At 54.0% G+C, this 22,674-nt stretch overlaps 16 protein-coding genes across 16 annotated transcripts; 8 read left to right on the top strand and 8 right to left on the bottom strand.

Moving 5' to 3' along the window:
• Positions 1 to 641: 641 nt before the first annotated feature.
• On the bottom strand, positions 642 to 1,256 carry BDW47DRAFT_126497 (uncharacterized protein; the record flags this gene model as incomplete). The annotated part of the gene is made up of 2 exons (XM_024816563.1): positions 642 to 1,112; positions 1,200 to 1,256. 2 exons carry the CDS (start codon positions 1,254 to 1,256, stop codon positions 642 to 644), a joined length of 528 nt encoding a protein of 175 aa, XP_024671313.1.
• Positions 1,257 to 1,358: 102 nt separating this feature from the next.
• Positions 1,359 to 2,243, top strand: BDW47DRAFT_39145 (uncharacterized protein). Its single transcript, XM_024818903.1, has 2 exons — positions 1,359 to 1,920; positions 1,995 to 2,243. Exons 1-2 carry the CDS (start codon positions 1,461 to 1,463, stop codon positions 2,147 to 2,149), a joined length of 615 nt encoding a protein of 204 aa, XP_024671312.1. The 5' UTR covers positions 1,359 to 1,460; the 3' UTR covers positions 2,150 to 2,243.
• A 453-nt stretch (positions 2,244 to 2,696) lies between these two features.
• On the bottom strand, positions 2,697 to 3,922 carry BDW47DRAFT_126495 (putative alpha/beta hydrolase; the record flags this gene model as incomplete). The annotated part of the gene is made up of 6 exons (XM_024816562.1): positions 2,697 to 2,728; positions 2,797 to 3,097; positions 3,160 to 3,355; positions 3,426 to 3,550; positions 3,633 to 3,672; positions 3,738 to 3,922. 6 exons carry the CDS (start codon positions 3,920 to 3,922, stop codon positions 2,697 to 2,699), a joined length of 879 nt encoding a protein of 292 aa, XP_024671311.1.
• A 265-nt stretch (positions 3,923 to 4,187) lies between these two features.
• Positions 4,188 to 4,694, bottom strand: BDW47DRAFT_107261 (uncharacterized protein; the record flags this gene model as incomplete). The annotated part of the gene is made up of 3 exons (XM_024812965.1): positions 4,188 to 4,372; positions 4,451 to 4,500; positions 4,560 to 4,694. Coding segments are annotated over 3 exons (359 nt in total), but the record flags the coding sequence as incomplete, so codon positions are not given.
• Positions 4,695 to 4,762: 68 nt separating this feature from the next.
• Positions 4,763 to 6,173, top strand: BDW47DRAFT_107260 (fumarylacetoacetate hydrolase family protein). Its single transcript, XM_024812964.1, has 5 exons — positions 4,763 to 4,929; positions 5,000 to 5,238; positions 5,295 to 5,610; positions 5,758 to 5,854; positions 5,927 to 6,173. Exons 1-5 carry the CDS (start codon positions 4,902 to 4,904, stop codon positions 6,132 to 6,134), a joined length of 888 nt encoding a protein of 295 aa, XP_024671309.1. The 5' UTR covers positions 4,763 to 4,901; the 3' UTR covers positions 6,135 to 6,173.
• A 320-nt stretch (positions 6,174 to 6,493) lies between these two features.
• Positions 6,494 to 7,980, bottom strand: BDW47DRAFT_107259 (FluC/FEX family fluoride channel). The gene has a single exon (XM_024812963.1). The coding sequence runs from the start codon at positions 7,899 to 7,901 to the stop codon at positions 6,579 to 6,581; it is 1,323 nt and encodes a 440-aa protein (XP_024671308.1). The 5' UTR covers positions 7,902 to 7,980; the 3' UTR covers positions 6,494 to 6,578.
• A 164-nt stretch (positions 7,981 to 8,144) lies between these two features.
• BDW47DRAFT_107256 (uracil phosphoribosyltransferase) lies at positions 8,145 to 9,375 on the top strand. Its single transcript, XM_024812962.1, has 3 exons — positions 8,145 to 8,584; positions 8,647 to 8,746; positions 8,862 to 9,375. The coding sequence occupies exons 1-3, from the start codon at positions 8,405 to 8,407 to the stop codon at positions 9,278 to 9,280; spliced, it is 699 nt and encodes a 232-aa protein (XP_024671307.1). The 5' UTR covers positions 8,145 to 8,404; the 3' UTR covers positions 9,281 to 9,375.
• A 200-nt stretch (positions 9,376 to 9,575) lies between these two features.
• BDW47DRAFT_118149 (RNA exonuclease) lies at positions 9,576 to 11,783 on the top strand (the record flags this gene model as incomplete). The annotated part of the gene is made up of 1 exon (XM_024815173.1): positions 9,576 to 11,783. The coding sequence occupies one exon, from the start codon at positions 9,576 to 9,578 to the stop codon at positions 11,781 to 11,783; it is 2,208 nt and encodes a 735-aa protein (XP_024671306.1).
• A 188-nt stretch (positions 11,784 to 11,971) lies between these two features.
• Positions 11,972 to 13,574, bottom strand: BDW47DRAFT_107254 (uncharacterized protein). Its single transcript, XM_024812961.1, has one exon. The coding sequence runs from the start codon at positions 13,377 to 13,379 to the stop codon at positions 12,084 to 12,086; it is 1,296 nt and encodes a 431-aa protein (XP_024671305.1). The 5' UTR covers positions 13,380 to 13,574; the 3' UTR covers positions 11,972 to 12,083.
• A 121-nt stretch (positions 13,575 to 13,695) lies between these two features.
• Positions 13,696 to 14,665, top strand: BDW47DRAFT_107252 (frataxin family protein). The gene is made up of 2 exons (XM_024812960.1): positions 13,696 to 14,132; positions 14,257 to 14,665. Exons 1-2 carry the CDS (start codon positions 13,776 to 13,778, stop codon positions 14,527 to 14,529), a joined length of 630 nt encoding a protein of 209 aa, XP_024671304.1. The 5' UTR covers positions 13,696 to 13,775; the 3' UTR covers positions 14,530 to 14,665.
• Positions 14,666 to 15,495, bottom strand: dph3 (CSL family zinc fnger-containing protein). Its single transcript, XM_024812959.1, has 2 exons — positions 15,253 to 15,495; positions 14,666 to 15,184 (listed from the first exon to the last, which is right to left on the bottom strand). Exons 1-2 carry the CDS (start codon positions 15,445 to 15,447, stop codon positions 15,125 to 15,127), a joined length of 255 nt encoding a protein of 84 aa, XP_024671303.1. The 5' UTR covers positions 15,448 to 15,495; the 3' UTR covers positions 14,666 to 15,124.
• Positions 15,496 to 15,601: 106 nt separating this feature from the next.
• BDW47DRAFT_132115 (uncharacterized protein) lies at positions 15,602 to 17,117 on the top strand. The gene is made up of 4 exons (XM_024817489.1): positions 15,602 to 15,994; positions 16,067 to 16,165; positions 16,232 to 16,779; positions 16,849 to 17,117. Exons 1-4 carry the CDS (start codon positions 15,851 to 15,853, stop codon positions 17,102 to 17,104), a joined length of 1,047 nt encoding a protein of 348 aa, XP_024671302.1. The 5' UTR covers positions 15,602 to 15,850; the 3' UTR covers positions 17,105 to 17,117.
• A 138-nt stretch (positions 17,118 to 17,255) lies between these two features.
• On the bottom strand, positions 17,256 to 18,062 carry BDW47DRAFT_126485 (S-adenosylmethionine-dependent methyltransferase; the record flags this gene model as incomplete). The annotated part of the gene is made up of 1 exon (XM_024816561.1): positions 17,256 to 18,062. The coding sequence occupies one exon, from the start codon at positions 18,060 to 18,062 to the stop codon at positions 17,256 to 17,258; it is 807 nt and encodes a 268-aa protein (XP_024671301.1).
• A 179-nt stretch (positions 18,063 to 18,241) lies between these two features.
• BDW47DRAFT_39107 (succinate dehydrogenase assembly factor 3) lies at positions 18,242 to 19,134 on the top strand. The gene is made up of 3 exons (XM_024818902.1): positions 18,242 to 18,516; positions 18,592 to 18,691; positions 18,776 to 19,134. The coding sequence occupies exons 1-3, from the start codon at positions 18,298 to 18,300 to the stop codon at positions 18,847 to 18,849; spliced, it is 393 nt and encodes a 130-aa protein (XP_024671300.1). The 5' UTR covers positions 18,242 to 18,297; the 3' UTR covers positions 18,850 to 19,134.
• A 327-nt stretch (positions 19,135 to 19,461) lies between these two features.
• Positions 19,462 to 20,284, top strand: BDW47DRAFT_126483 (GNAT family N-acetyltransferase; the record flags this gene model as incomplete). Its single annotated transcript, XM_024816560.1, has 3 exons — positions 19,462 to 19,843; positions 19,937 to 20,046; positions 20,117 to 20,284. The coding sequence occupies 3 exons, from the start codon at positions 19,462 to 19,464 to the stop codon at positions 20,282 to 20,284; spliced, it is 660 nt and encodes a 219-aa protein (XP_024671299.1).
• Positions 19,934 to 22,620, bottom strand: BDW47DRAFT_107244 (ESCRT-II subunit protein VPS36). The gene is made up of 3 exons (XM_024812958.1): positions 22,432 to 22,620; positions 22,189 to 22,324; positions 19,934 to 22,137 (listed from the first exon to the last, which is right to left on the bottom strand). Exons 1-3 carry the CDS (start codon positions 22,530 to 22,532, stop codon positions 20,485 to 20,487), a joined length of 1,890 nt encoding a protein of 629 aa, XP_024671298.1. The 5' UTR covers positions 22,533 to 22,620; the 3' UTR covers positions 19,934 to 20,484.
• Between the last annotated feature and the right edge of the window lie 54 nt (positions 22,621 to 22,674).

The raw sequence follows: 22,674 nt of genomic DNA, 5'->3' as shown, positions 1-22,674 counted from the left end.
GATTGCACAGCTCGTCGCGGCAGCAGGCCAGATACCCGATGGGTAAGTCGGGCTGAATAGGTGGATATCGATTGTTTGTGAAGGTGATTTGCATCCGAGGGATATAAGTTCCAACGAGGAACATCGGAATCGGGTAGTCTTCTCGAACGATGAGCCAATTTGATATGTGGATATGGTGGCTGTCTGAGAGCAGATCTGTCATAAATCCTCTCATCGCACAGATTGAGAATGAAGATGCCGACTGACGAATGATAGAAGAGCGTTTTGTCGAGGATTATGAGAACTCAAAATGGACTCGAGACAAAGATGATACGTGTTGATGAAGGTGACAGGGACCGAAGTTTTGAAATCATCCACCAGCGATATAGTCTGCTGGATTATCCCCGCCGCCAGTAGGATTGGCTCGAAAACCACATCCGATGATGGTGGACTAAGCCATGCGCACTGTACAGAGTGTCAATATCATTGGGTTGTTTCGCCGTCATGTAGAGTACGAATTCAAATCATATCGCCATAATTGTCGTCATCATCATATCCCTCCCTAGGTCAAAACGCCATGCGGCAACACGATACACAAGCCATGCACCGGATGAGAATCCACCCGAAAAGAGCAGCCCACCACAATCCCACTCCGAGTCCAATCAGCTCATTTCCTCTTCCTCTTCCTCTTCCTCATATTTGGGCAGGATAACATCCCACCCGGGGTCCTCAAGGTCATCCACAGTGTCATCCTGCGCGTGGTCCTCTGCACCGCGCTTCCGGAATCGGAATGCGATTGACTGTCCGTTTTTGAGCTCGGCTGCCTGCAGAGTCCCTTGCCCCACTGCAGACTTTCTGCCCGCACTCTTCGTGAGGAGTTCTTGCGGGACGTCTGGCTCCAGACTCGTCCAGCCTTTCTCGAGATCATTCTTGTCCACGGGCACCCCGAACTCGATGTTCGAGGCGTCGTCGGGAATCACGTCGCCGTTGATTTCTTGGAGGCCGCGACTTTGAAGGGATCTGAGAAGCAACTCTTTTGTGGTAGCGATTGTGCTCGTCGAGGGGAGCATCAGTAGCACAGTGGTCTTGTGCTTCTTGAACAGGAGCGTCAAACTAAGGGGATCAGGCTGAGACTGCCGGGGCGTGTCAGTTGATGTCAAATTCAATAATAGGACACGGGTGTTGAAATAGCACGTAGGAGTTCTATAATCGATATGTACGACCAACCGGGGGAACATACCATGGTGACCTTGATGATTCGATGGGGATGAGTCCATGACAGAGAGAGAAAGCGGGAAGTGAATCCATAGACTGTCGGAGGAGAAGCGGCGCTCGGACCAGCCGCCCCCAATACTTTCTCGGATCTTCGGTCTCCAACCGCAACTTCACCTCGACCATCCAAAATAAACACACCACCATCCACTCCCTACCCGATCCCATCCAGAACAGTGAGCACCGACTAGCTCACCGTCATATCCAAAATGGCCACCTACACTTCCTCGGACGCGAATGTCAACCAGGAGCCGACACTCTTGAGCAAGTTCAAAGCCTGGGACAAGCTCTTCGAATCCGACGCACCACCGCGCCTGGGGCTGCACGTTCGCGAACGGGTCCACTACACAGCAGTAGCAGCTTTCCTGTCAGGCATAACGATCGGGGTTCCGCACGGGGCCAAAAAGGCAGCATATCTCTTCCGAGCCGAGAACGCCCACCGGATTCCCAATTCACCCAGCGGGTGGTTCCAGTACCACAAGTGGAAGAACTACGCGATTGGCAGTCGGGGCCTGGCGGAGGGCCTGAAGCTGGGAAGTGGGCTGGCGGTTGGTGCGGTTGCGTTTTCGCTGTTTGAGGAGACGGTCGACTATGCGCGAAATGATCGCAGGGATTTCTTGTCCACTGTTACGGCCGGGTTGTCATTTTCAGGGATTTATAGTTTGTTGAGTGAGTTTCTTTCTTCTTTCTTTCTTCTTCGGCTTGAATCATATGGGTGATGCGGGACTGATTGGTGGCGCTAGAACGACACGATATTTTCACTGCTGCGCGGACGGCCAAACTGGGTTTGAAGCTGAGTCTCACCTACGGACTGCTGCAGGATGCGCTGGAGACTTTCAAGGGAAACCCACCAGCCTATGTTGAGTTTATTACGGGGAAGCGTCGATCCAAAGAGTAGAGGGGATTGGAGAAGAGATCAACAATCATACGCGGCTACTGCTCCCCGCGCCATCCAGGGTTCGAAGATTCTCTTCAGTACCGCGCAGCCTCAAACGCATAATATGGGAGGGCCGTGATCCAGGCGGACAATGGCTTGCTGCTTGACTACGGCATATCTGGAAGGTCGCGCTATCCCCAGCCGACTTATCACCATTTCGCGCCTTCTCTGTCTACGGTCTGAATTCCGCGGCTTGAAGACAGATGGTACCCGAGTTGGGACGCATCAACGACCCCGTGCGACCCGGGATGCGAAACTGCAGAATGGACCACGAGATCCAGCAAACTGCCCGAATGGGGCGCACTGTTTGACAAGATGGCTAGCATATCCTAGTTCAGACGAACCATGTACATAATAACGTCAATGTTTCGGCGGACGACACTCATACTAATTCCCGCGTGTCGTCACGTGTCTATATCTAGCCTTCGTTGATACTATGATATACTACACCTCTCATATCTAATCTGGATATCTTACAATATAGAACAAACACTACCATGGCCTATCTTTAAGAAGCGTCTTGTAAAAACTTGACCACCACTGATAAGACAGTCAGCCTCATAGCCACCCACAGGAGACGGCGCAACCATAGAACAAACAAAACATACCTTGTCGAAAAGCCTCTGGTTTTTCCGAGATAAGCCAGTGGCCGGCCTCCACATCGGCAATCTGCGCCTTGGGAAAGAATTTCTTAATGGTCGGGATCGCATCATCGCTGACATACTTGCTCCGGGTGCCCCTGACGAACAGCGAAGGCCCATCATAGGAGATCGGCCCGGATTCCCGGTGAGGGAAATCTGCCATGTTAGGGAGCGACTCCCCGAGCACAGAGACAGGGACGCGGAATTTCATCGTGCCATCCTCGCCGCGGATGAGGTTGGTCAGTAGAAATTGACGGATGGGGAGGGACTGTATATGTTCATCAATTCCCGTCTATGCCATCGGTCTGAGGAAGAGAGGGAGGAATCTACCGGTTCGTAGTCTGCCAGGATCTTGTCTGCATCCGACTGCTTGGTCACCCCGGCGGATTCAATGCGCTGCATGCCGCGGACGTATTTGCCAAAGTCGCTCTGGAGGGCGGCGTTGACGGGCGCGTTGTCGACCGGGATGAGAGCCGACACGAGGCCGGGGGCATCCAGAGCGACGGTCATGGCGGTTTTAGCGCCCCTGTTCGGGCGTGAGCATGTTTCCATTTCAAGGGAAGAGCTGTTGGCCGAGAGAATCTTTGGTTTCATACATAGAATGACCGATTAGGACACATTGGTCCATGTTTTGTTTGTGGATGAACTGCTTCACGTCGTCTGCCATGACGGGGTAGTTGTGCTCCTTGGCATGGAAGGAGTGACCATGGTTCCGCAGATCCTAACCATTTGCCGATGGAGAGGGTTAATACCATGCTGTCTACCCATATATCTCTCTACTCGGAAGAATGGAGATAACCAACCACTACGAAGACCTGTCGCTTGAGATCACGTGCAAGAGCTCTGGAGATCCCCGTTAGCCGTTTGGCCATTCGATCGGCGGCAAAAGAGTTTGGGAATATCCATACTTGCTAATACTCCGGTTGTTCTGCTTAGAACCAAAGAGTCCGTGGAGAAAGACAATCGGGCTGCGGGTCGCGGGCTCCTTTTCCGGGCCAAAAACCTGGAAGGAGAGGTCCGTCCGCATCAATCTCGATGTAGAGAAGGAACGGGTGCCAGAGGCCACCCGGCCGACAAACCGGGAAGAAAACATGTTGTTCTAGAGACTGATGTACAATGGTTGGTGGAGAGATGAAACTATTCAACGGGGATCGGGATATCGGGAAGTGATATCAGATCAAGACCGATTCTGACTAAGCCCCGCTAGTCTCCACTCCGCCGTCCGGGTCTCTTGGCTCGGCAATCGGCATCTCTGGTATATTCTCGGGCGGAGTGAGGAGAGGACCTTGGGTCCAGACCCAATACTGTTGAGAACGATCTATGTATCAAGGATGTATTATAATGACTATATACGGAACGGCAACATTGTTCAATTCTTCAGGAGAATAGGCACCTTTTCACATAGGTACTCCACCACCGCATCTGGACCACGCTCGACCTGTAAACCCGGCGGCAGGGCGTGTAGCTTGATATTCGGATTGACCTCGCGGGCAATCTGATGAATCTCTTGGGCCTGCTCGTCCGACCACATGGAAGCGCTGAACTGAAAGAAGAGAAGAAGGAAGTCAGCTTTCTTACATTGGTTCGGGTTGTACCAAAATGATGGATAGGGCTGGCCTACGAGAACCTCGGGCATATGTTGCGTCACCTTGGGACGAACTTCTTCAATATCTGCCATGCCACTAGATCAGTATTGGATCAAATCTTCGTGTAGAGAACTGAGAACTTACTCTCGCAATTGTCGACATGGATGATCGTGTAGCGGTCCTTAAGGGCGTCTGCAACACGCCCGATCAGTCGCTTGGCTCGCTCGGGAGCGGTGTTGACGGTAACAAGATGGTACGGTCCCTTAGGCTCAGTCATGATGAAGTGTGCACAGTTATGGCGATGACTGCCAATTTGCAGGAGAGATAGTTGCGGTCTTTATCCAAAAGGTCTCTCCGCAGGCGATGCCGTCCCCACAATAAATCGTGGGGAAGTTGAAATCGACCCCAACAGTCCGTGGGGATTGCGTCTCATTATTTACAGTCGGTATTTCTCTTTTGTCCTTCTCACCTACACATCTACACATCATGTCAAAGATCGCATCTACTTTCTCGCGTGCGTTAACATCATCCTGCCGTAAAAAAAGAAAAGAAAAGAAAAGAAATAGATAGCTAACACGCGACAGGCCTCGTGCGCTTCACCCCCAAATCCAACCCCGCCAAAACCCTGATCGGCGAGCCGACAGATCCCCAGATCGACGTGGGACTGGCCCTCTACCAAGGCAAAGATGTCTCCGTGCGTCCTTTCTCCGGGAACTCCGTGCTCAGCCCAGGCCAAAAGACAGAAACTACCGAGAACATCGGCCGGCTGCTGTCTCCCCTGGCGCAGAGCGAAGTCGGGTCCATCCGATGCATTGGTCTTAACGTGAGTTGTGCCTGACGGAAAAAGTCAACAAGTCCGCGCTTACGCGAGGGACACAGTATGCATCGCACGCTGCCGAGATGAAACTGGGCATTCCTGATGTGCCTACGCTGTTCATGAAGCCGTCTACTTCGCTGGCGGACCCGTGGCCGGCTCCGACTGTTTTGCCGAAGCTTACGCAGGTGGACAACACCGGCGACTATGAGTCGGAGATGGCTGTTGTTATTGGTCGCGATGCTAAGGATGTCAGTGAGGCCGATGCGCTGGACTATGTACTTGGGTACACGGCGGCGAATGATGTCTCCAGCCGGACGTCGCAGATGAACCAGAGTCAGTGGTGCTTTTCCAAGGGGTTTGATGGTGCTTGCCCGATTGGTATGTTTCCTCCTTTTTCTTCTTTCGTTTTTTCTCTCTTTTTCTTCCCACTCTAGCAGTACTGCTACTTGACCAATACGAATCCACTTGACCGTGGACAAAACGAAAGAGAAAGATAAAAAGAAAAGTTGATGATAATTTAAACAGGCCCCGTCCTCGTCTCCGCCGCCTACTTCCCCGACGCCAGCAAGTTCCATATCCGCGGCCTCAAAAATGGCAAAGCCGTGCAAGACTGTCCCCTTACGTATGCTCTATCGTGCTCCCCACTCTATTCCAACAACCTAATTCTAATACTGAAATCTACGTTAAACAACAGCGACCTCATCTTCAGCGTCCCCAAACTCATCAGCTTCCTCTCACAGGGCACCACCCTGCCTGCGGGGACTATCATCCTGACAGGCACGCCGCCGGGGGTGGGCGCCGCGAAGAACCCCAAGGGTTTCTTGAAGGCGGGTGACGACTTTGCTGTTGAGTTGCTGCCGCATGTGGGGACACTGGTTACGAAGATGGAGAATCAGGTATAGATTCGTTGGTCTCTTTGTGGTTAAGGTGCCCTATCACTGCTATGACTAGGCTTAGGTGGGGAAGGAGTAGAATCCTAGTAACAGATGTTTTGCATATAGACCAATGTAAAGATTTATATGCGCACCTTACTTTGGATCTCATATCCCTTTTTTTCCAACATGCTCATTGTATCGTCGTATGTCATCCGTGTCATTAAATTTGAATGCAAGCCGTAGATATACTTACATGCAGTCTTAGTCGAAGGATTTGATACACATCCACACGAGACCAACACCCCACAATCTCCACAACCCAGTCGACTGATCACGGCACCATCTACCGGATATAGATTTACCCCGCCAAGAACCTCATCCCACTCTGTAGATCTATTTATTGATATTAATACCCAATTAGGAGCCTATCTATACATGAAAACCCTCAATAACGGAAGGGCTATTTTACATTCAACACGCAGGCATTACAAACCCGATAGTCCACCGCATAGACCCAGTAATAACGACGAAGAACCCTAACGCGACCGCAATACTCACGATCCCATAGATATACGCCTTCCGTCGCCGACTCAACCCATGCAACTCCGCTACCCACGTACTCACCGTAGTCACGGAGCCACAAAACCCTTCCATGATGCCCTGGAGGACTTGACAGCTGACCACGACGGAGTGGCTGGCCGCCCCGGTCGCGTCCGGGGCGCCGATCCCGGAGACGCGCTGTAAATCGTAGCACATGGCCATGATGATGCACCCGAAAATGTTGGCGGTGAACGTTCCGAGGGGAAACGAGGGCGTCCGCGTGTTAAGTGCGAGGGAGAGGTAGTAGCGCATGAGACACCCGAGCGGCGCAAAGACAATGGCGAAGACCGCGCGGCCGCGCCACACATCGGGGTCAGAGCTGTGGCGGTCGGGAGGCCATATGGCCATGAAGACGGCACCAAGCCAGCAGCCCCAGCCGAGGATGACGAAGAGAGGGTCGATAATGTGGCGCGTCACGCGGAATGGAAAAGTGGGCATGATTGGGTCCAGGGCCAGCGCGAGGTGGGCGCCAAACATGAGTCCACCCATGGACAGGGACACAGTAATGAGGATGGCTGCGACGAGGGCCATGAAGCTGTATCCGCCATTGCGAGAGGCGATTGTCGGGGCTGAGGGGTCGGCGAGGTCGTTGGATAAAGCCAGGAAGACGTCCCGGATGAACGAGGAGAAGGACGAGAAACAGCCGCAGAATCCTGTCGTCAAACCGATGTAGAGTGGAATAGTCTTTTTGACGGATTTATGGCGTTTGGCCTCTTCGCGAGCCTGGTCCGGATCGCGATTTGTGCCAGATGGCGTCGGTACATTGCCCCACTCTTCGCGGAAGAGATTTCGATCCTCGAGAAAGAGGCCCATGAGCAAGGAGCCCCCGAGATTGGGCCAGAGCACCCCGAGCGTCACAGGGGTTCCCGGGTACATGTCGATAGCTTGCAGGCCCAGGCGCGCCAGCGTCCCGAAGATGGAAAAGAAGACCAGGTAAGAAAGGGAGAAAAGATGGGTGGCATGCTGGGAGAGAGATTTCGAAACCGGGGGTTCCCTCTGTGGATTTGGTTTAATAGGGCCCTCCGCTGGCTTTTCCGTAATTGGAGGGAGGGGATATCCTTCGGACGACCAGGCCTGGCGTTCTGGCGGAGCTTCTTCAGTTGTGGGAGGCCGCGTTCGTACCTCGGATAGCGCCGCTTCTTCCTGGTTCGCCATGGGCGGATTGTTGTCAGGCGAATAATCTGCAGCTTCCATATTGTCGAAAAACCACCCCTCGCATTATGCGGATGGCGCGACGTGCATTTCATAAAGGACAATGAAGGAAGGGAGGAGAGAGAAGTCGTTCCGATCGGGATGTTAAGCGTGCCAAGAATGACGATAGACCGGGTCGATCGACGGGGATGTGGGGCATGAACCACTGACGTGGTAGAGCCGATCAAGACGAAAATCGCTGACATGCTATGCTTGATCTAGATCGCCAATTGTGAAACCACCGGTGTGGAGTCGCGTTGGTACCTAAGATAGATGGGAAGAAGGAAGATGGACGAATGCCTTGGGTATACAAGTGGATCCCCCGCAGATGTATCTTTGCTTATATTGATGTATGGAAAGGTACTTCCCTCCTCGAGCGTCTCGTGCCTAAAGAACTTTCCCCTCGTTTGTCTTTCATACTTTCTCTCCATCTCACCTCCTTCATCCTCGTCTTTCTTACTATCATCCATCGTTTCTCCAGGACTTGATCAAGTACGACTACTAGCATGATGGCACTCCCTTCCAATATCCATGTGTCTACGCATCCTTGTCTTCAGGCCAAACTGTCGCAACTCCGCTCCAAATCGACATCCACCCGTGAAACCCGCGATCTCGTCCATGAGATCGCTACCATTCTGGGGGTCGAAGCATTCTCGACGGGACTGCAAGTTACCAATCGGGGAAAGGTAATCACACCTGGATGCAATTCTGTCAGCAGGAAGAAACCCTAATGAATCGTTGAACCCAGGGAACCACCCCATTAGGGTATGAATATGAGACGCATGAGATCGATCCCGCCAGCGTCGCTCTAATCCCCATCCTCCGATCCGGTCTGGGTATGATCGAAGGTATGGAATGCATAGATTTCTCTTCCCTTCTTTGATCCTGTCCCGCTTTGTCGTGGCATTTGGTCAAACGAGACAGGATCTGTTGAAGCAATCTGACTCATCCTTTTGATCGTAGCGATCAACGACCTCCTTCCGTCCTCCGTGCCCATCTACCATCTCGGTCTGTTCCGCGAAAAGCTCACCCTCCAGCCGGTGGAATACTACAACAACCTCCCCTACCAACGGCCAGATTCCTCCAGTCCCAACGCGGTCAACACGGCTGCTGCTTCTACCGCCATCCTCCTCGATCCCATCATCGCCACGGGTGCCACTGCCGAGGCCGCCATTCACCTCCTCCGCGAGTGGGGAGTGCAGCGCGTGATCATGCTCAGCGTCTTAGGGGCTCAGGACGGGGTGCAAAAGGTAGCTGAGTGTTGGCCCGAGGGTGTAGAGCTCTGGATTGGAGCGGTGGATCCGAAGTGTAACGAGCGAGGCATGATTGTACCGGGACTGGGAGATATCGGCGATCGTCTGTTTGTGGCCATGGGGAAGTAATATCGCCTTGATCCTGTCAAGAGAGTGTAATGAAATCGTAGTTTCAGGCACTGGATGATAACAAATGAGTAATCCTTGATAACGGATGAGTAAGCTGCGATAAGGATCACGTGCCATAAAAGTCGAGGATCGCGTCGCCGATCCTCGACCATCGCCCAGTCATTCAGCGCGAGAAAACCTCGATTTGAATAGAGCCTGGAGTGTCCATCCGATCGCCGTGCGTCTAATGTTTTCCTGGTGGAAGTCCATCCTGCGTCGATTCCCAAGTCACTCAGACCCCGGTTCGTGCCCGGACATGGCAGGAAACAAGAAGCGCAAGCGCACAGACGCTGGATGCTCAGACGACGAAGATCCTGTCCGCCCCAAGTCTGACTCGACTAACGGCTTCGGAATAGGCCAGACTCTATCGATTATTCAGAACACGCCGACGGCGACCGACGGGCATACCCCAACTTCCTCCACTACGCCGTCGGAAGACTCTTCTCGGAAGCGACAGAATGAGATGCCGGCCGGAAGACCGTCCAAGAAGAAGCGCATCGATGGAGAAAAGGCCAAATACCCGGTTCTCACCTACGTGGAAGGCCGGTTACAGTCTTCTATCCGGATCGCGGACCTGCAGGCCCTGATGCTCTACTGCTTCGCTGATGGCATTGCGCCGCAGTGGATCTCAGTCAAGCATTCCGGTCATGTGCGGAAGGTCGTGACATTGATGGTTCCGGGTCTGGAGCTGGGCATGTTTGATGGGACGATTCCCCTTGCTACTGCATCGCTACCGGCGGAGCAACAGGAGGCTACAGATGCGAATGAAGGAGAGGGCGTCGACGAAAAAGTGGACGATTTTCAACGGTGGAAACAGGGCCTTCCCTTAGAAGACCGATCCCACAAGTTTGTCCCTCGACCGCTGTCGCGCGACAGTCTTCCAAAACCACTACAGTCCCTGTCCGATTTGTTCCCGCACGTCTGGCCGGTCCGGGCTCCTGGGGACTCCAAGTACAACAAGGTCCATTCACCGCTGCAGGCAATCCTGATGTCCGGTATACCAAAAACCAAAGAGAGTGGCAACCAGAAAGGCCCCCGAGCCCCGAACAAGGGTTTCGTCGCAAAGCGCACCCCGATCACGAATTTCATCAGCTCGCTTGCGGATCTGAACGAGAACGACTATGTCCTGCATCCAGCTCTCCTCCCAACGGAACAGGAGAAGTCGAATCTTCGCGAGAGCCGCCAGCGCGCCGGCCAAACGGCGGAGAATGGGTGGGTTGACACGCATGTCGCCAGTCTGGAGGAGGGCCAAGTCCCTGACAAGGAGATCGAACAAGGAAGCATGACAGCCGGCCGCGAGGTGCTCTCGTTGGACTGCGAGATGTGCATCACAGAGGGCGGCAAATCCGAGCTCACGCGCATCAGTATGGTGCGCTGGGACGGCGAGGTGGTGCTGGACGAGCTCGTGAAGCCAGATCTCCCCATCATCGATTACCTGACTCGATTCTCCGGTATCACCAAGGAGCAGCTAGACCCCGTCACGACCACTCTCGCCGACATCCAGCAAAAGCTGCTCACTATCCTTACGCCCCGCTCCATCCTCGTCGGCCACTCCCTCAACTCCGACCTCAACGCCCTCAAGATCACCCACCCCTTCATCGTGGACACGACATTCATCTACCCACACCCGCGCGGGCCACCCCTCAAATGCAGCCTAAAGTGGCTAACCCAAAAATACCTCGGCAAGGAGATCCAAAAGGGCCAAACAGGCCACGACTCCATCGAAGACGCCCGCGCCGTCCTCGAGCTCGTGAAGCAGAAATGCGAAAAGGGTGAACGATGGGGCACCAGCGAGTCGTCCAACGAAAGCATCTTCAAGCGTCTCGGCCGCACCGCCAAACCCGGCAAATCAGGCGCAGCAGCCGACCAATACCGAACCGGCGCCGTCGTCGACTGGGGCAACCCCGAGCGAGGCTTCGGCGCACAGGCGACCGCCTCAATCGGATGCAGCACCGACGACGACGTCGTGAAAGGCATCTCCTCCGTCGTCAACGGCGACGACACCAACCCATCCATCCCCGGAGGCGGCGTAGACTTCACATGGGCGCGCATGCGCGAGCTCGAACTCCACCGCGGATGGTGCAACCGCATGCCGGACCCGAACCACGCCAACGAGTCTACAACATTGAACCAAGCCCCCGAAGGTACGGCATCCGACCCGATGTCCACAGACGACTCCTCCCCTGAAAAGGCCCTCATCGACACCGTATCCCGCACCGTCTCCAACATCAACCGTATCTACGAATCCCTCCCGCCTTGTACCCTGTTCGTGGTCTACTCGGGCACCGGCGACCCCCGCGAAGTCAGTCGGCTGCAAGGCATGCACAGGACGTTCCGCGAGGAGTATAACTCGCGCAAGCCGTGGGATGAGCTGTCTGTTAAATGGACGGATGCTGAAGAACAGGCTTTGAAGAAGGCTTGTGAGCGGGCTCGTGAGGGGTGCGGGTTTTTGTGTGTGAAGTAGTGGCGTGGTTGTGTTTCACTGGGCGCACCATTAGTTTGTCATTTATGATGTGAAATCTTGTTCAGATGGGCTACGGCTCTTGATGATTTCTGTTGATAGATGATGATGAGAGTTGGTTGCATATATCCTATAGTTGGTAGTTAGAATTGGCTGATGACAATGAAATACCCGCTGAATTAACTCAAGTGAATAATGCTAAATCAAAGTATGCAATGATAGTGGGTACATGATTATCCATTCGCTTTGGGCAGTCCATGTCTATAAGAGAATATCCGTAACTCGAAACACCATCATCAGACATCATGCACCAACCGCGGACCCAAAATCCAGTTTCCTTTCCGCAACGACCTTGTACTTCTCCCCCAACCGAGCATTCATCCCATCGGGATCATTCTCAAGGTCAAGCTTCTTGGCGCCCATCTCACAGATACAGACCGCATCCAGGGGAAAGTTCCTGGCCCAGACAAATGGGAATTTCTCCTTCCTGCTCGGCACAGCCGAGGCCTCCTCGTCGTCTGACTTATCCTGCGGGGCGCCTTCATGCGTACCGGCTTCCACAACTGGGGCTCGTACAACGACAGTGTCCGACCGTGGAGTTACGCGGTCACCGTCGACGTAGTAGTCTTTGTAGTGGGCGAGGATGTCCCGCGCGTCGAAAGTGTACTGGTTTCTGCGGTTTTTGCCGTTCGGACCTCGCTCGGCGGGCTGTTGTCTTCCTTTGATGTAGATCGTGTTCACGACTGTGGCGTGGAGAAGCAGGGGTCGGAGTTTAGGTTTGGGTGCTGCGAGGGATTGGGCGTCGACGTCAGTCTGCTGTTGCTGCTGCTGAGGTGGCTCCTGCAGTTGTTGTTGTTGTTGTTGTTGCTGCTGAGACACCCCTTCGGATCTCTTGTCCTTTTTAATTTCAGCTTGTAGGAACCCCGCCTCAAGAAACTTATCCCGTAGCATCTCGCAGAACGGATACAATCGAGACGAGGGATCGACGGGTGCAGCGTGCAAGACCGTAGCAGCTCGAGCCCGGGGGATCGCACTCAAGGACTCCAGCGAGACGGTGAAAGGGCCGGGAGTGCCGACTGTGTCGTTGTCAACTTGAGAAGTTGCAGGTTGGCTCTCATTCGGAGCTGTCCGGCTACGGCGCACGCTTCGCTCCGCCTCGCGCGCCATGCTGGCTAGATCTAGGGACTGGAGAAGCTCGATGGCTTCGTCTAGTCGCTGCTGCGTCGGGAGACTCATGACGCCTAGAGTAAGATGGAGGGTGCCGACGGGTCGAATTGCGCCGTGGGGAATGAGTGGGCGCTCGACGTTGGGCTTTCTTGAGGGAAGCTCATGGCGGGGAGGTTGGGGAGCAAGAGGAAGAGCTGACTTGAATGCTGCAAGAGACGACTCCAATTGGGGGAGAGAAGCTGCATTGACCAGTGGAATACAGAGGAAGTGAGTGATCGGTGGTCTCTTTTCTTTGCTGGAGGGAGGCCGGCGAGGGCCGGAGTACTGTTTCTTGTTTCCCATGGTTTGATGATGATATAAGCGGTTCAATCGAGAAACTGATAAATGGAATGAGATAGCACTAGGCGGCCTATATGACCAGAAAAGTACCATCTGTGTTTGGAGCGTGGAAGAAGCTTATATAGATCTAGTAGGGTCTAGGTTGGTGACTGATTTCGCAGGTGTAGTACTCGGACCTTCAATGTGGATCATGCAAATCAGCAACATAAGCATTCTTTAAACGAAGTAACCAATCAGCCAGCAATCATGAGTCAAACAAGGCGACCATGCAGCGTGAGTCAAATCGCGTCAACTCAGGCTGAGGCGGAGAGGGCGAAAGTGGAGACGGGAAGCTCTGGCGATGTGACGTCGGTTCTCTTCTCTCCTCTTCTCTTCCGTTGCTCCCCACTTCTTTTCTTCCTGTCCATCACTCCATCGTCTTGGACTATTCCACCAATTATTTCCACTCTAATTGATTAACCTTCTGTCTGTCCAACACATTCTTTAATCATGTTGGCCCGCGTCCCTCGAGCTTTCCCCTCCGCTGTTCGGCCATCTCTCCGCACGACCCGGATCGCTGCGCCCGTTGCGACCGTGTGTTACCAGCGCCAGTCGAACCCTTCCTCTGCTCGTCGAGGCTTCCAGTCAACGCCTTCGATTAGGAAAGGAATCTACCCGGACTCGGCTGACCCGCCGACGCCGCAGCCGCAGTCGCATAATGTCGCAGGCGCGAGCAGTCACGTCACCGAGCCGTCGCCGTTGACCGACGAGAGTTACCATCAATATTCGGAGCATTATCTGGATGTGCTGCAGAATGAAGTGGAAAAGGCCCAGGAAGAAGGATCGGACATGGAGGCCGAATACAGCGTGAGTTTTTGCTCTATGTATCTTCCTTTGAATGTTTCCCGTGGGCGGGGACACCGGGGGCGGTTCCATCAAGCTTCGCCGTGAGACGAGAATAGGATTGAAGCTAACCTCTTATGTCCAACAGGCCGGTGTTCTGAACATCATCGTCCCTGCCCTGGGAACCTATGTCTTGAACAAGCAGCCCCCCAACAGGCAGATCTGGCTCAGCTCCCCGATCACGGGCCCGAAGCGCTTCGACTGGATTGTCGAGGGTGATCAGATGCACGAGAAGCAGGAATCCCGGCCCTATAACAGCGGTCAATGGATCTACCTGCGTGATGGATCGAACCTCACGGATATTCTGAATGGCGAGTTGCAGCTGAACATCCCGAAGGATGTCTTTGCAGAGCAGTCGTAATCTCTCTGCTGTTGTTGGTCGACCTGCGATTGTAGCTTGTTTACAGCCGCGGGTAGACTCTACAAAAGGGAGAGCGATGGAGATGCAGCACAATGTAGGATACAATGTTATTATGGAAGCAGCGTCAAATTATTCATGTGGATAGCTCAGCGGCGAGTACTCTGCGTAGAATCCACAAATACAATACATATAATCAATCGAGATATGGATCCCAAGCCATCCATGCTCCCTAGTGACCGTCCTATTCCAGTCCTGCAGAAATAGTTGCTAAACATTGCCCTTTTGTTGACAACCCATGGCGCGGACGAACCGCTGCCTTGACCAATCGTACGTATACGGTGATTTATAAAGATCTTTTCTCTTCGACCAACGTAGGCGCCATCGTTGGGAAGCCCTCCCGAAGGAAGGAAGTAAGCGAGGCAATTACCCATGTAGTCGACGGGGATCCAGCAATCACGTCTGGCTTCACTATCTCGATGGGTGACGGACAAGACTGCGTCGGCCTGGAGTATCGGTGTTTCATATCTTGGAGCCGAGAGTCCTCGACCATCGTATTCCATCATCTGTCATCATTCTTCATCGTGATCTGCAGCACTTAAGCCTGAACAGCAACAGCGCCCGCGCCTCCGTTCTGGTCGTTCCCTGGGAGATCAGACTAGACATGGTCAGTAGGAATAACTTTTCCCATCCCCACCCTCATAAAATATGACAAGAAAAACTCACCTCATCAAAAATCACCCGAATCATCAAGCTACAACTCGGACACACGGCAATATCCTCCCCATCACGGAGGTCATCGATCGCAATCTCGAACCGGTCGCCGCACGGACAAGGGTAGTGGTAGATCTGGATGGCCGGATCGAAGGTCATATCTTCGATCTCGATCTCATCGTAGATGGAGAGGGCTTCGTCGGCCATTTTGATATATTTTCCGTCTTTTTTTATTGACGATTGGAGGGTCTTCTGGGGAGTGGCGCAATATTGAATCAGATCGGGCGGACTGATTTCTTATCGCGAAAAGTTTTGGCGGGTCGGTCAGGTGACTGCGGGGTGCCTCGGGGCCTGGATGTACCTGCATTGGAGCGCAATGTTCTTGATGACGGATATTCTGATGCTTTTATTAGGCTGAGAGTTGTATTCGTTATAGTTTGTCTGACAGTGCTGGTCTTCTCGATCTTCAGGTCGAGTGTACATCGCCAATGCCAGCAATAATACAGTCGCAGCCTGAGGCATACAACTTCATCTTATCGCGGACTCGGCGGTGAGCGCGCTGGATCAACATGAGAGATGCGAATAACATCAACCTGCACTTCATAACACGATGCTTCCCCCCTGCGATCCCACCATTCTGGAAAACAACCCTCAATTCAAACGGCTCTACCAGAATCTCACAACGAACCTCCTCAACCCCGACGGCTCCACCCGCACCAATGATTTGCAACCGGTGCGACGAGAAGTACGGGAAGTAAGTTCGCCGTGAGCGTCTTATATTTCCTGAAGAGGCTCCATCTGACACAATTTCTTATTCTGCTACCAGGAGTTGAATGAATGCCGCTTACGACACGCCAAAAGACACATCAAGAGACAGATCCTGCGGCAGCTGGCCGTTGACCCTGACAGCGGAGTCCCGGATGACGTGCGACCCTCCCTACCTTTCAACCCAAGCAAAGAATCCAATTGACAATGGCAAACGCAAAAACAGTACCGGGAAACAGCAGCAATAATCACCCTATACCTCGAATCATCCCCAACCCAACTCGACAGCGACATCGACCCCCGCGATGGCGCCGACGCGTTATCTCTTCTCGGCCCCGACATCGACGCCTTCTACGCTGATCTCCCGATCCTGATGCCCTCGTTCGCCAATGCACTGTCAACCACTGTCCAAGACCTCCGAGCGATCATCAACGCAGGCGACAGCCAGACGCGGGCTCCGCCCGCACCGTCAGAGACTTCGCGAGCGCGTGCCCGGAACCGCCAGTCGATGATCCGGGCCGCGGCGCAGGCGCCCCTCGCGCCGCAGATATCGGATCGCACTCGACACCTGCGTCGCATGCAGCTGTCTGAGATCCCGGCGTCCCGGGCTCGATTGGCGACGACGGCGGCGGAGGTCCTTGCTGCCAAGGCACAGGTCCTGGAGCGCGCGGTGGTTCTCCTCGAGCGGACGAAACATGGGGCTGTGGCTCGGGCTACGAAGGCGAAGGCGGAACATTTGGCGATGGTCGCAGAGGGTGTGGATGGGAAGTTGAGGTATGTATTTGTGTCGGTTAAAAGAAGGAAAGAAGGAAAAGAATGCTGACGACGACATGCGCGTGGCAGTGTCATGCAACTGGAGACCTCCGCGGCGATCAACACCCCCGAGATTGTCACAGCGCTGGGTCGATATCAGGAACATCTCAAAGAGACGCGGGAGCGCGTGGAGAGACAAAAGGCTCAACTTTTGGAGGAGCTCGACGGGTACCAGATTGCAGACACGGAGTCCGGGCCGATCAAGGAGATCGCGCGCCGGTATGGGGCCCTGATCAAGGAGATGGAGGGAGTCCGGATGGAGATCGAGAGGTTGAGGGAGAAGTAGCGCTGCATTTACATACCACCATTCCCATATACCCATTTTATGACCATCAGCAACCAAGTCCAGTCCTCAAAGTATATTGACAAACACAAAAGAACCCCAATCATACAATCATCAAACATTATCCATGCTCTATAAACATCCAGCTCGTCCCTCAAGGCAGCTCCCTCCAGATCCTCAATATAATCAACTTCTCCCACCCCGCCTGCTTCCCACTACTCCCCACCGACTCCGCACACCACCCACCCCCCCACGCAACAATCCTATCGCGCACCTCATCCGGCCGATTCTGCCGACAAAGAAGAACATACGCAACACCACGCCCGGGGTGCAACAGTCCCGGAATAGCATCTAGCAAGCGATCCGTCGTCTCCATGCCGTCCTTTCCGCCCGCATACGTCAGCGACAGGAGGTACGACTCGTGGTCGAACTTCTCCGACCGGGACATTCCCTCCATCGCCTGCTCCGTCGTCGCGGATGGTATTTGAGGCAGTTCCTCGGTGGGGACGTAGGGCGGGTTGAAGAGGAGGACGTCGACGCTGCCTTGCCGGAGGGGTGCGCCTAGGTCTGCCATGATGGGGGCGAGAAATGTGCTTGTTGCGCTGGTGCCATTGTCTGTGGTAGTGCCTTGTCGGTCTTGAATTGCGCGCTGCGCCGTTTCTCGTGTGGCGGCGCAGGCGTTCCGGTTGACGTCTGTGCCGAGGGCGAGAATGTCGCGCCTGCCGAAAATCTGCTCGGAGTTGGCGGCGACGAAGCCGAGGACGACGCCGGAGCCGGTGCCTACCTCGACGATGAGGGGGCTCGGGGTAGAGGTGGAGGTGGAGGTGGAGGGGCTAAAGCGGTGCGAGAGCCATGACGATTCAGAGGGGGAGGAGAGCGTGTCGAGGAAGAGGTAGGAGTCCTCGGAGGGTTCGTAGACGGTGTCGAAGGAGACGTGCGCTGTGTCTGGTGTGGGGAGCATGATGTATCAATCAATCCTTGAATTAGTCTATTCTGAGTGTGCTTGAATTGTGAGGAAAGTTATTTGAAGCTATACCGTCGGGGAAAAAGCCCACCGATCCGCTGATTGGATCGCGCGTCTCCGCTTTTCCAATCTCTCCCGGCCGCACTCCGGATTCCCATCTCCAACCGCGGCATATCGATCTCTACACTCTTCCCCTCCCAATCTCTCTCTACACACCATATAAAAATACACGATGAGAGCTTTCTCGCGCCTCCTCATGGCCTCCCCTTCGGGAATGGGCTCCAAGTCCAGCCTCAGCCAAGCCATGGCCCTCCTCCCGCCCATCCACCTCTACCGTCGCCTTCTCCGCGCCCACCGACGGAAGCTCGATCCCGAGATGCGCCTGCTTGGCGATAGCTATGTGAAGGCGGAGTTCCGGGCGCATCGCACGGTGGAGAATCCGGTACATATTGTATGTTCCCTTCTTGCCCTTCTTTTACTGCGAGTTTATGCACGCCGGATTGGGAGACCCGCTAATACGATCTAGATCGGCTTCCTCACGGAGTGGCAGCTGTATGCGCAGAAAATAGAAGGAGATTCGTGGGCCGGGGAGAAATTGGACAAGGCGAAGCTGGATAAGATGAGTGGTGAGTTTCGTCATAGCACAATGGGTCTTATGACCGTTGTCAATCCATGGTATGAATAATGCTAATGGTTGATCTGCGATATAGATCAGCAACTCGGACAGCTGTATGAACTACTCCAGGCTACCAGGAAATCCGAAGATCCAGGTAACAAGTCGTGAGTCGTGTGACTTGCCGTACCATGCTGTATTTTGTACCGAATGACGATGGCTTTCTTTGATTTTCCTGTTTCTGTTCAAGTGGGACGATAGATCCTGCTTCTGATACAACACCCCATGATACATCCCCTTCCAGGAATGAGAGAGTGGAACGACAGGCCAAGAGCCAGTCGAGTCTGGGAAGGATAGCCCATGCGGATGGATGATGGCTGTGGCTGTACGATACCGATAGGATGGAACCGACTGCGTGTGCATGAGACTGGGACGCGTGTCGGTGCGGCCTTGTATAACTCGCTGATGTATATAGTACTATACCAATAAACGAATCCTCTTCCATATCTCGTCCTCTACAATAGCATACATCCAAGTATTGAGCACGATGGCAGAGAGTATAGCCGGCTATCGATAACATCACTAGTGGATCGCGATAGTGGCCTCTGACTAATCCTCCCTGATTTCTTTGATTTGCTTCCTTATAGATGACTCTAATCTAGAAAACATTTTTATACCTCCAATCCACCTCCAACCCATACAGAAGAACAAATTCCCCCAAAGAAGGACTTAAAGATTTCAAAATACTCTAAACCAAGAAATAGAACAAAAAAAGAGAAAAAAATGCCCGCCCTCCTCGAAGACCCCAGCACTCGCATCCCCGCCCCAGCCGCGGCCGCCGCAGCAGCGCCGACTCTGGCCCCACGCACGGCAACCCTGAAAGACGGCAGCAAGGCCATCCTGTACCCCGTCACCGGCGGGCCCGACAGCGTGCCCCAGGAACTAGTCAAGCTGCTGCACCGGGAGTTCTCGGCCGAGATCGAGACCGGTTGTACGTATCCCATGGAGGAGCCGATGACCCTGGAGCAGTTCGCGGGGTACTGGTTTGGGACGTTTGCCGTGGTGGCTGTTTTGGCGGGGGAGCAGCAGGAGGGTGGTTTGTGCGAGGGGAGGGATTGGGAGAGGGAGTGTTTGGGGACGTTTTATGTTAAGCCGAATTATCCGGGTATGTATATGCATCTTTCCTTTTTCCCTTTTCTTGTCTTTTCCTTTTATTTCCATGTTTTGTTTGGAGGATTGGTGGCTGATGTGCTGATAGGGCGGTGCTCGCATGTCTGCAATGCGGGATTCATGACGACGGGGGCGGCGCGTAACCGCGGAGTGGGAATCGTCATGGGTGAGACTTATTTGGAGTATGCGCCGAAGCTGGTAGGTTCTCTATCTTTCTTTCCCCTTTATCGGACTGGGTGGTGAGATTGGGGGGCTAACACCGATGCAGGGCTATAAGTTTTCCGTCTTCAATCTTGTCTTTGAGAACAACGTCGCGTCGGTCAAGATCTGGGAGAAGCTGGGTTTCCGCGTGATTGGCCGTGTCCCGGGGGCCGGTCGGTTGGCGAATAGTGAGGAGTTGGTGGATGCTTTGATCATTGGGAGGGAGTTGGTCTAATTCTGTCTCGTTCTTTTGATCGTTTTGTGTATATAGATAGTCTGCATGGTTGGATGTGATGCGAGCTGGTTGCTGGTCCCGGCTCCTGAGGGGCGAGATGTCTAGTAGGTTTATGTACAGAATGGAGTGACGGAACATGATTGCATGGGCGGTCGTTTAAGCGTGATCGTTTACGGACTTGTTGTCGAGGTCTGGATTAATCAGATGGTAAGGCTGGTGACGCTCAGCGCGCCTACGTTTTCCGGCTCGGAGCTGGATATGAGATGGTTGCTCCAAAACCGCAGCCCCTCGATGCCTTCCTCTCTGCAAAGGATGCCTTGATCTTCGGCCATTTCCAGCTCCTCGGTTGCGACGCCCACGCTCCATTTGAACCGCTGCGCTGCCTCTTGAGCCGTGACGGCCTGCCCGAAGATGCGCCAGTCCCAGGCGACTGATTCAGCGGGCGGATGCTGGCACAGCTCCGCCATCCAGTCTCGTATCTGCTGGATGGTCTTTTCGTCGCTCCAGTCGTAACGCTGGACGACAAGCAGGCCGCTCTTGAACCGGCGCAACCGGACTGGGAGCTTCAGCTTCTCCCACAACCCTGCCGCTCGCTGGAAATCCGAAGGACTGACTAGCTCCACCCCGTTGCGCGACCGATTGAAGATGGCCCACAAGTCGATGAGACTCACAATCCCGCCTTCTCTCTGGAGAATCCCTTTGCGGTCATCGGTTAAGTATTCTGCTAGATTGCGCGAAAGTTCCGACAGGTACAAGCTCTCCGCACCAGAACCAAGCATATCCTTGGTCGTCACCATCCCCAACGCTTCCACCGATTCTGAAAGTACTGCACTGGCTTCCGCGGAGCCCTCATCGCTGGCCATACCCGATTCCCGCGCCAGTGTTTCAGCAAGGCTAACGATCTGCTTCGCGGATGCCATGAGCGCCTCCAGATCTTCGAACGCATTGCCGATGACTAGTTCATTGTTCCGACGAGTTTGAAGCCCTCGTTGTTCAAGGCCAGCAATGCCAACTGCGGGGGACCGAGTCTGTGCGGGAACCGCATCCGACACCGATGGGGCCGTTGTCAAACCAGGGGATGATGTGCGCTGCGACGGCTGCTGCGGTGCGGGGGGCGCATCATAGAGAAGCCATTTTCTCTGGACCAAGGCGCCTTTCAGCCTCTCGTAGAGAGCCTTTTCGCCCCCTCCACGGAACGAAAGTTTGATGCAGTCGGTTATTTCGGTACTCTTGATGCTTCCCTGGTTGAAGAATGGAGCCGGGGACTCCGAACGCCCCAGAGTATCACCTGTAGCACCCGGGGCGCCGGCGGGCCTGATCGGAGCGCCGCAAATTTCACATTCCAAAAGAGAAGGGTGATTTACAAAAGTACACCGGGGGCATGAGATCGAGGCCCCGTTCTGTGATGAAGTCGCGTTGCGGGTATCATTGTGCTCGGGAACGGCTTCCTGACCGGGCAGAGGCAAGGCAGATGCTGTCGAGGTACCCTCTCGGCTGGCTGCAGCACTTATGGCGGCCTTGAGCACGGTTGTGAAAGGGGGTTTGATGCCACATGCTAGACAAGGAGGCACTTGCGTCGATGTAGTGGCCGTGGACGGATCGAAGTTGTAAGGCACCGGGTTGGACAATGAGCATATGGGGCAAATCCAGGTGGCCAGCACTGGCTGTGGTGCGGGTGACTGGACCTGGGGAGTGGATATCCGCGTCAATGGCGACTGGGATCTTGTTGATTGCAGATGGGCTGGGTGCGAAGAGCGGGCTGGACTCGCCGCGGTGCTTCGAGACTTGGAGAGACCGGTCTTCCGCGGTTTGGGGTACAAGGTGATCTTAGGCGACGATTTCAGAAAACCAGCCTGAGGTCAGGTCAGCCACCACCCCCAAATTCATCCGAAGCGACATCATACTTGGTAATCCGCATGATCCACCTCTTTCAAGTCAATGCTGACCGAGTACTTCCGCGGCTCCTCGACTGCGACGTAGCATACTCGGTGCGACGTGAGGTACGCATGGCCGTCCTGATAGTCGGGAATTTTGTATTTGCTAATTATGCAGACAAGATCAATCAGTCCAATAATACCAGAAAGCAGAAGAAAGTCAAGCTTCAATTGTAAATCAGCCCACAGGGACCAGATAGTTTAGGCACTCACCCCTCATATAACCCCACCGCATCCTGAACGAACAACAGGGTCTCATCGGGCAACAACAAGGGACGAAGAGCAGTGGTCAGGTCCAACGGCTTGAAAAACATCTAGTAGACCAGACCTGAGGACTTCTCCACACCCAGGAAAACAGTGAAGACAGACGACTGAGGAAACATGAGAGATGATGTTTCGATACTGGATCAAGTGAGAGAGAGAGAGAGGGAAACTGCCGGTCACTGATGTCAGGCC

This window comes from Aspergillus candidus, assembly GCF_002847045.1.
Source record: "Aspergillus candidus strain CBS 102.13 unplaced genomic scaffold BDW47scaffold_28, whole genome shotgun sequence".
NCBI classification, from domain to species: Eukaryota; Fungi; Ascomycota; class Eurotiomycetes; order Eurotiales; family Aspergillaceae; genus Aspergillus; species Aspergillus candidus.
The sequence above is the reverse complement of the archived record's forward strand: the minus strand, read 5'-3'. Positions and strand labels throughout refer to the sequence as shown.

Excerpts from the sequence above, each read along its gene's own strand:
- BDW47DRAFT_39107 (XM_024818902.1), top strand. The coding sequence starts at position 18,298 with ATGAGAGCTTTCTCGCGCCTCCTCATGGCCTCCCCTTCGGGAATGGGC. Across the intron at positions 18,517-18,591 it reads TGGAGAATCCGGTACATATT|ATCGGCTTCCTCACGGAGTG; the intron begins GTATGTTCCCTT and ends AATACGATCTAG. Across the intron at positions 18,692-18,775 it reads GAAGCTGGATAAGATGAGTG|ATCAGCAACTCGGACAGCTG; the intron begins GTGAGTTTCGTC and ends TCTGCGATATAG.
- BDW47DRAFT_107256 (XM_024812962.1), top strand. The coding sequence starts at position 8,405 with ATGATGGCACTCCCTTCCAATATCCATGTGTCTACGCATCCTTGTCTT. Across the intron at positions 8,585-8,646 it reads AAGTTACCAATCGGGGAAAG|GGAACCACCCCATTAGGGTA; the intron begins GTAATCACACCT and ends CGTTGAACCCAG. Across the intron at positions 8,747-8,861 it reads CGGTCTGGGTATGATCGAAG|CGATCAACGACCTCCTTCCG; the intron begins GTATGGAATGCA and ends TTTTGATCGTAG.
- BDW47DRAFT_107254 (XM_024812961.1), bottom strand. The coding sequence starts at position 13,379 with ATGGTACTTTTCTGGTCATATAGGCCGCCTAGTGCTATCTCATTCCAT.
- BDW47DRAFT_39145 (XM_024818903.1), top strand. The coding sequence starts at position 1,461 with ATGGCCACCTACACTTCCTCGGACGCGAATGTCAACCAGGAGCCGACA. Across the intron at positions 1,921-1,994 it reads AGGGATTTATAGTTTGTTGA|AACGACACGATATTTTCACT; the intron begins GTGAGTTTCTTT and ends TGGTGGCGCTAG.
- BDW47DRAFT_107260 (XM_024812964.1), top strand. The coding sequence starts at position 4,902 with ATGTCAAAGATCGCATCTACTTTCTCGC. Across the intron at positions 5,611-5,757 it reads TGATGGTGCTTGCCCGATTG|GCCCCGTCCTCGTCTCCGCC; the intron begins GTATGTTTCCTC and ends TAATTTAAACAG. Across the intron at positions 5,855-5,926 it reads GTGCAAGACTGTCCCCTTAC|CGACCTCATCTTCAGCGTCC; the intron begins GTATGCTCTATC and ends GTTAAACAACAG.
- BDW47DRAFT_107259 (XM_024812963.1), bottom strand. The coding sequence starts at position 7,901 with ATGGAAGCTGCAGATTATTCGCCTGACAACAATCCGCCCATGGCGAAC.
- dph3 (XM_024812959.1), bottom strand. The coding sequence starts at position 15,447 with ATGGCCGACGAAGCCCTCTCCATCTACGATGAGATCGAGATCGAAGAT. Across the intron at positions 15,185-15,252 it reads TTCGGGTGATTTTTGATGAG|TCTGATCTCCCAGGGAACGA; the intron begins GTGAGTTTTTCT and ends GACCATGTCTAG.
- BDW47DRAFT_107252 (XM_024812960.1), top strand. The coding sequence starts at position 13,776 with ATGTTGGCCCGCGTCCCTCGAGCTTTCCCCTCCGCTGTTCGGCCATCT. Across the intron at positions 14,133-14,256 it reads ACATGGAGGCCGAATACAGC|GCCGGTGTTCTGAACATCAT; the intron begins GTGAGTTTTTGC and ends TATGTCCAACAG.
- BDW47DRAFT_132115 (XM_024817489.1), top strand. The coding sequence starts at position 15,851 with ATGCTTCCCCCCTGCGATCCCACCATTCTGGAAAACAACCCTCAATTC. Across the intron at positions 15,995-16,066 it reads TGCGACGAGAAGTACGGGAA|GAGTTGAATGAATGCCGCTT; the intron begins GTAAGTTCGCCG and ends TTCTGCTACCAG. Across the intron at positions 16,780-16,848 it reads GGTGTGGATGGGAAGTTGAG|TGTCATGCAACTGGAGACCT; the intron begins GTATGTATTTGT and ends TGCGCGTGGCAG.
- BDW47DRAFT_107244 (XM_024812958.1), bottom strand. The coding sequence starts at position 22,532 with ATGTTTTTCAAGCCGTTGGACCTGACCACTGCTCTTCGTCCCTTGTTG. Across the intron at positions 22,325-22,431 it reads GCGGTGGGGTTATATGAGGG|CAAATACAAAATTCCCGACT; the intron begins GTGAGTGCCTAA and ends CTGCATAATTAG. Across the intron at positions 22,138-22,188 it reads TGGATCATGCGGATTACCAA|GCTGGTTTTCTGAAATCGTC; the intron begins GTATGATGTCGC and ends ACCTGACCTCAG.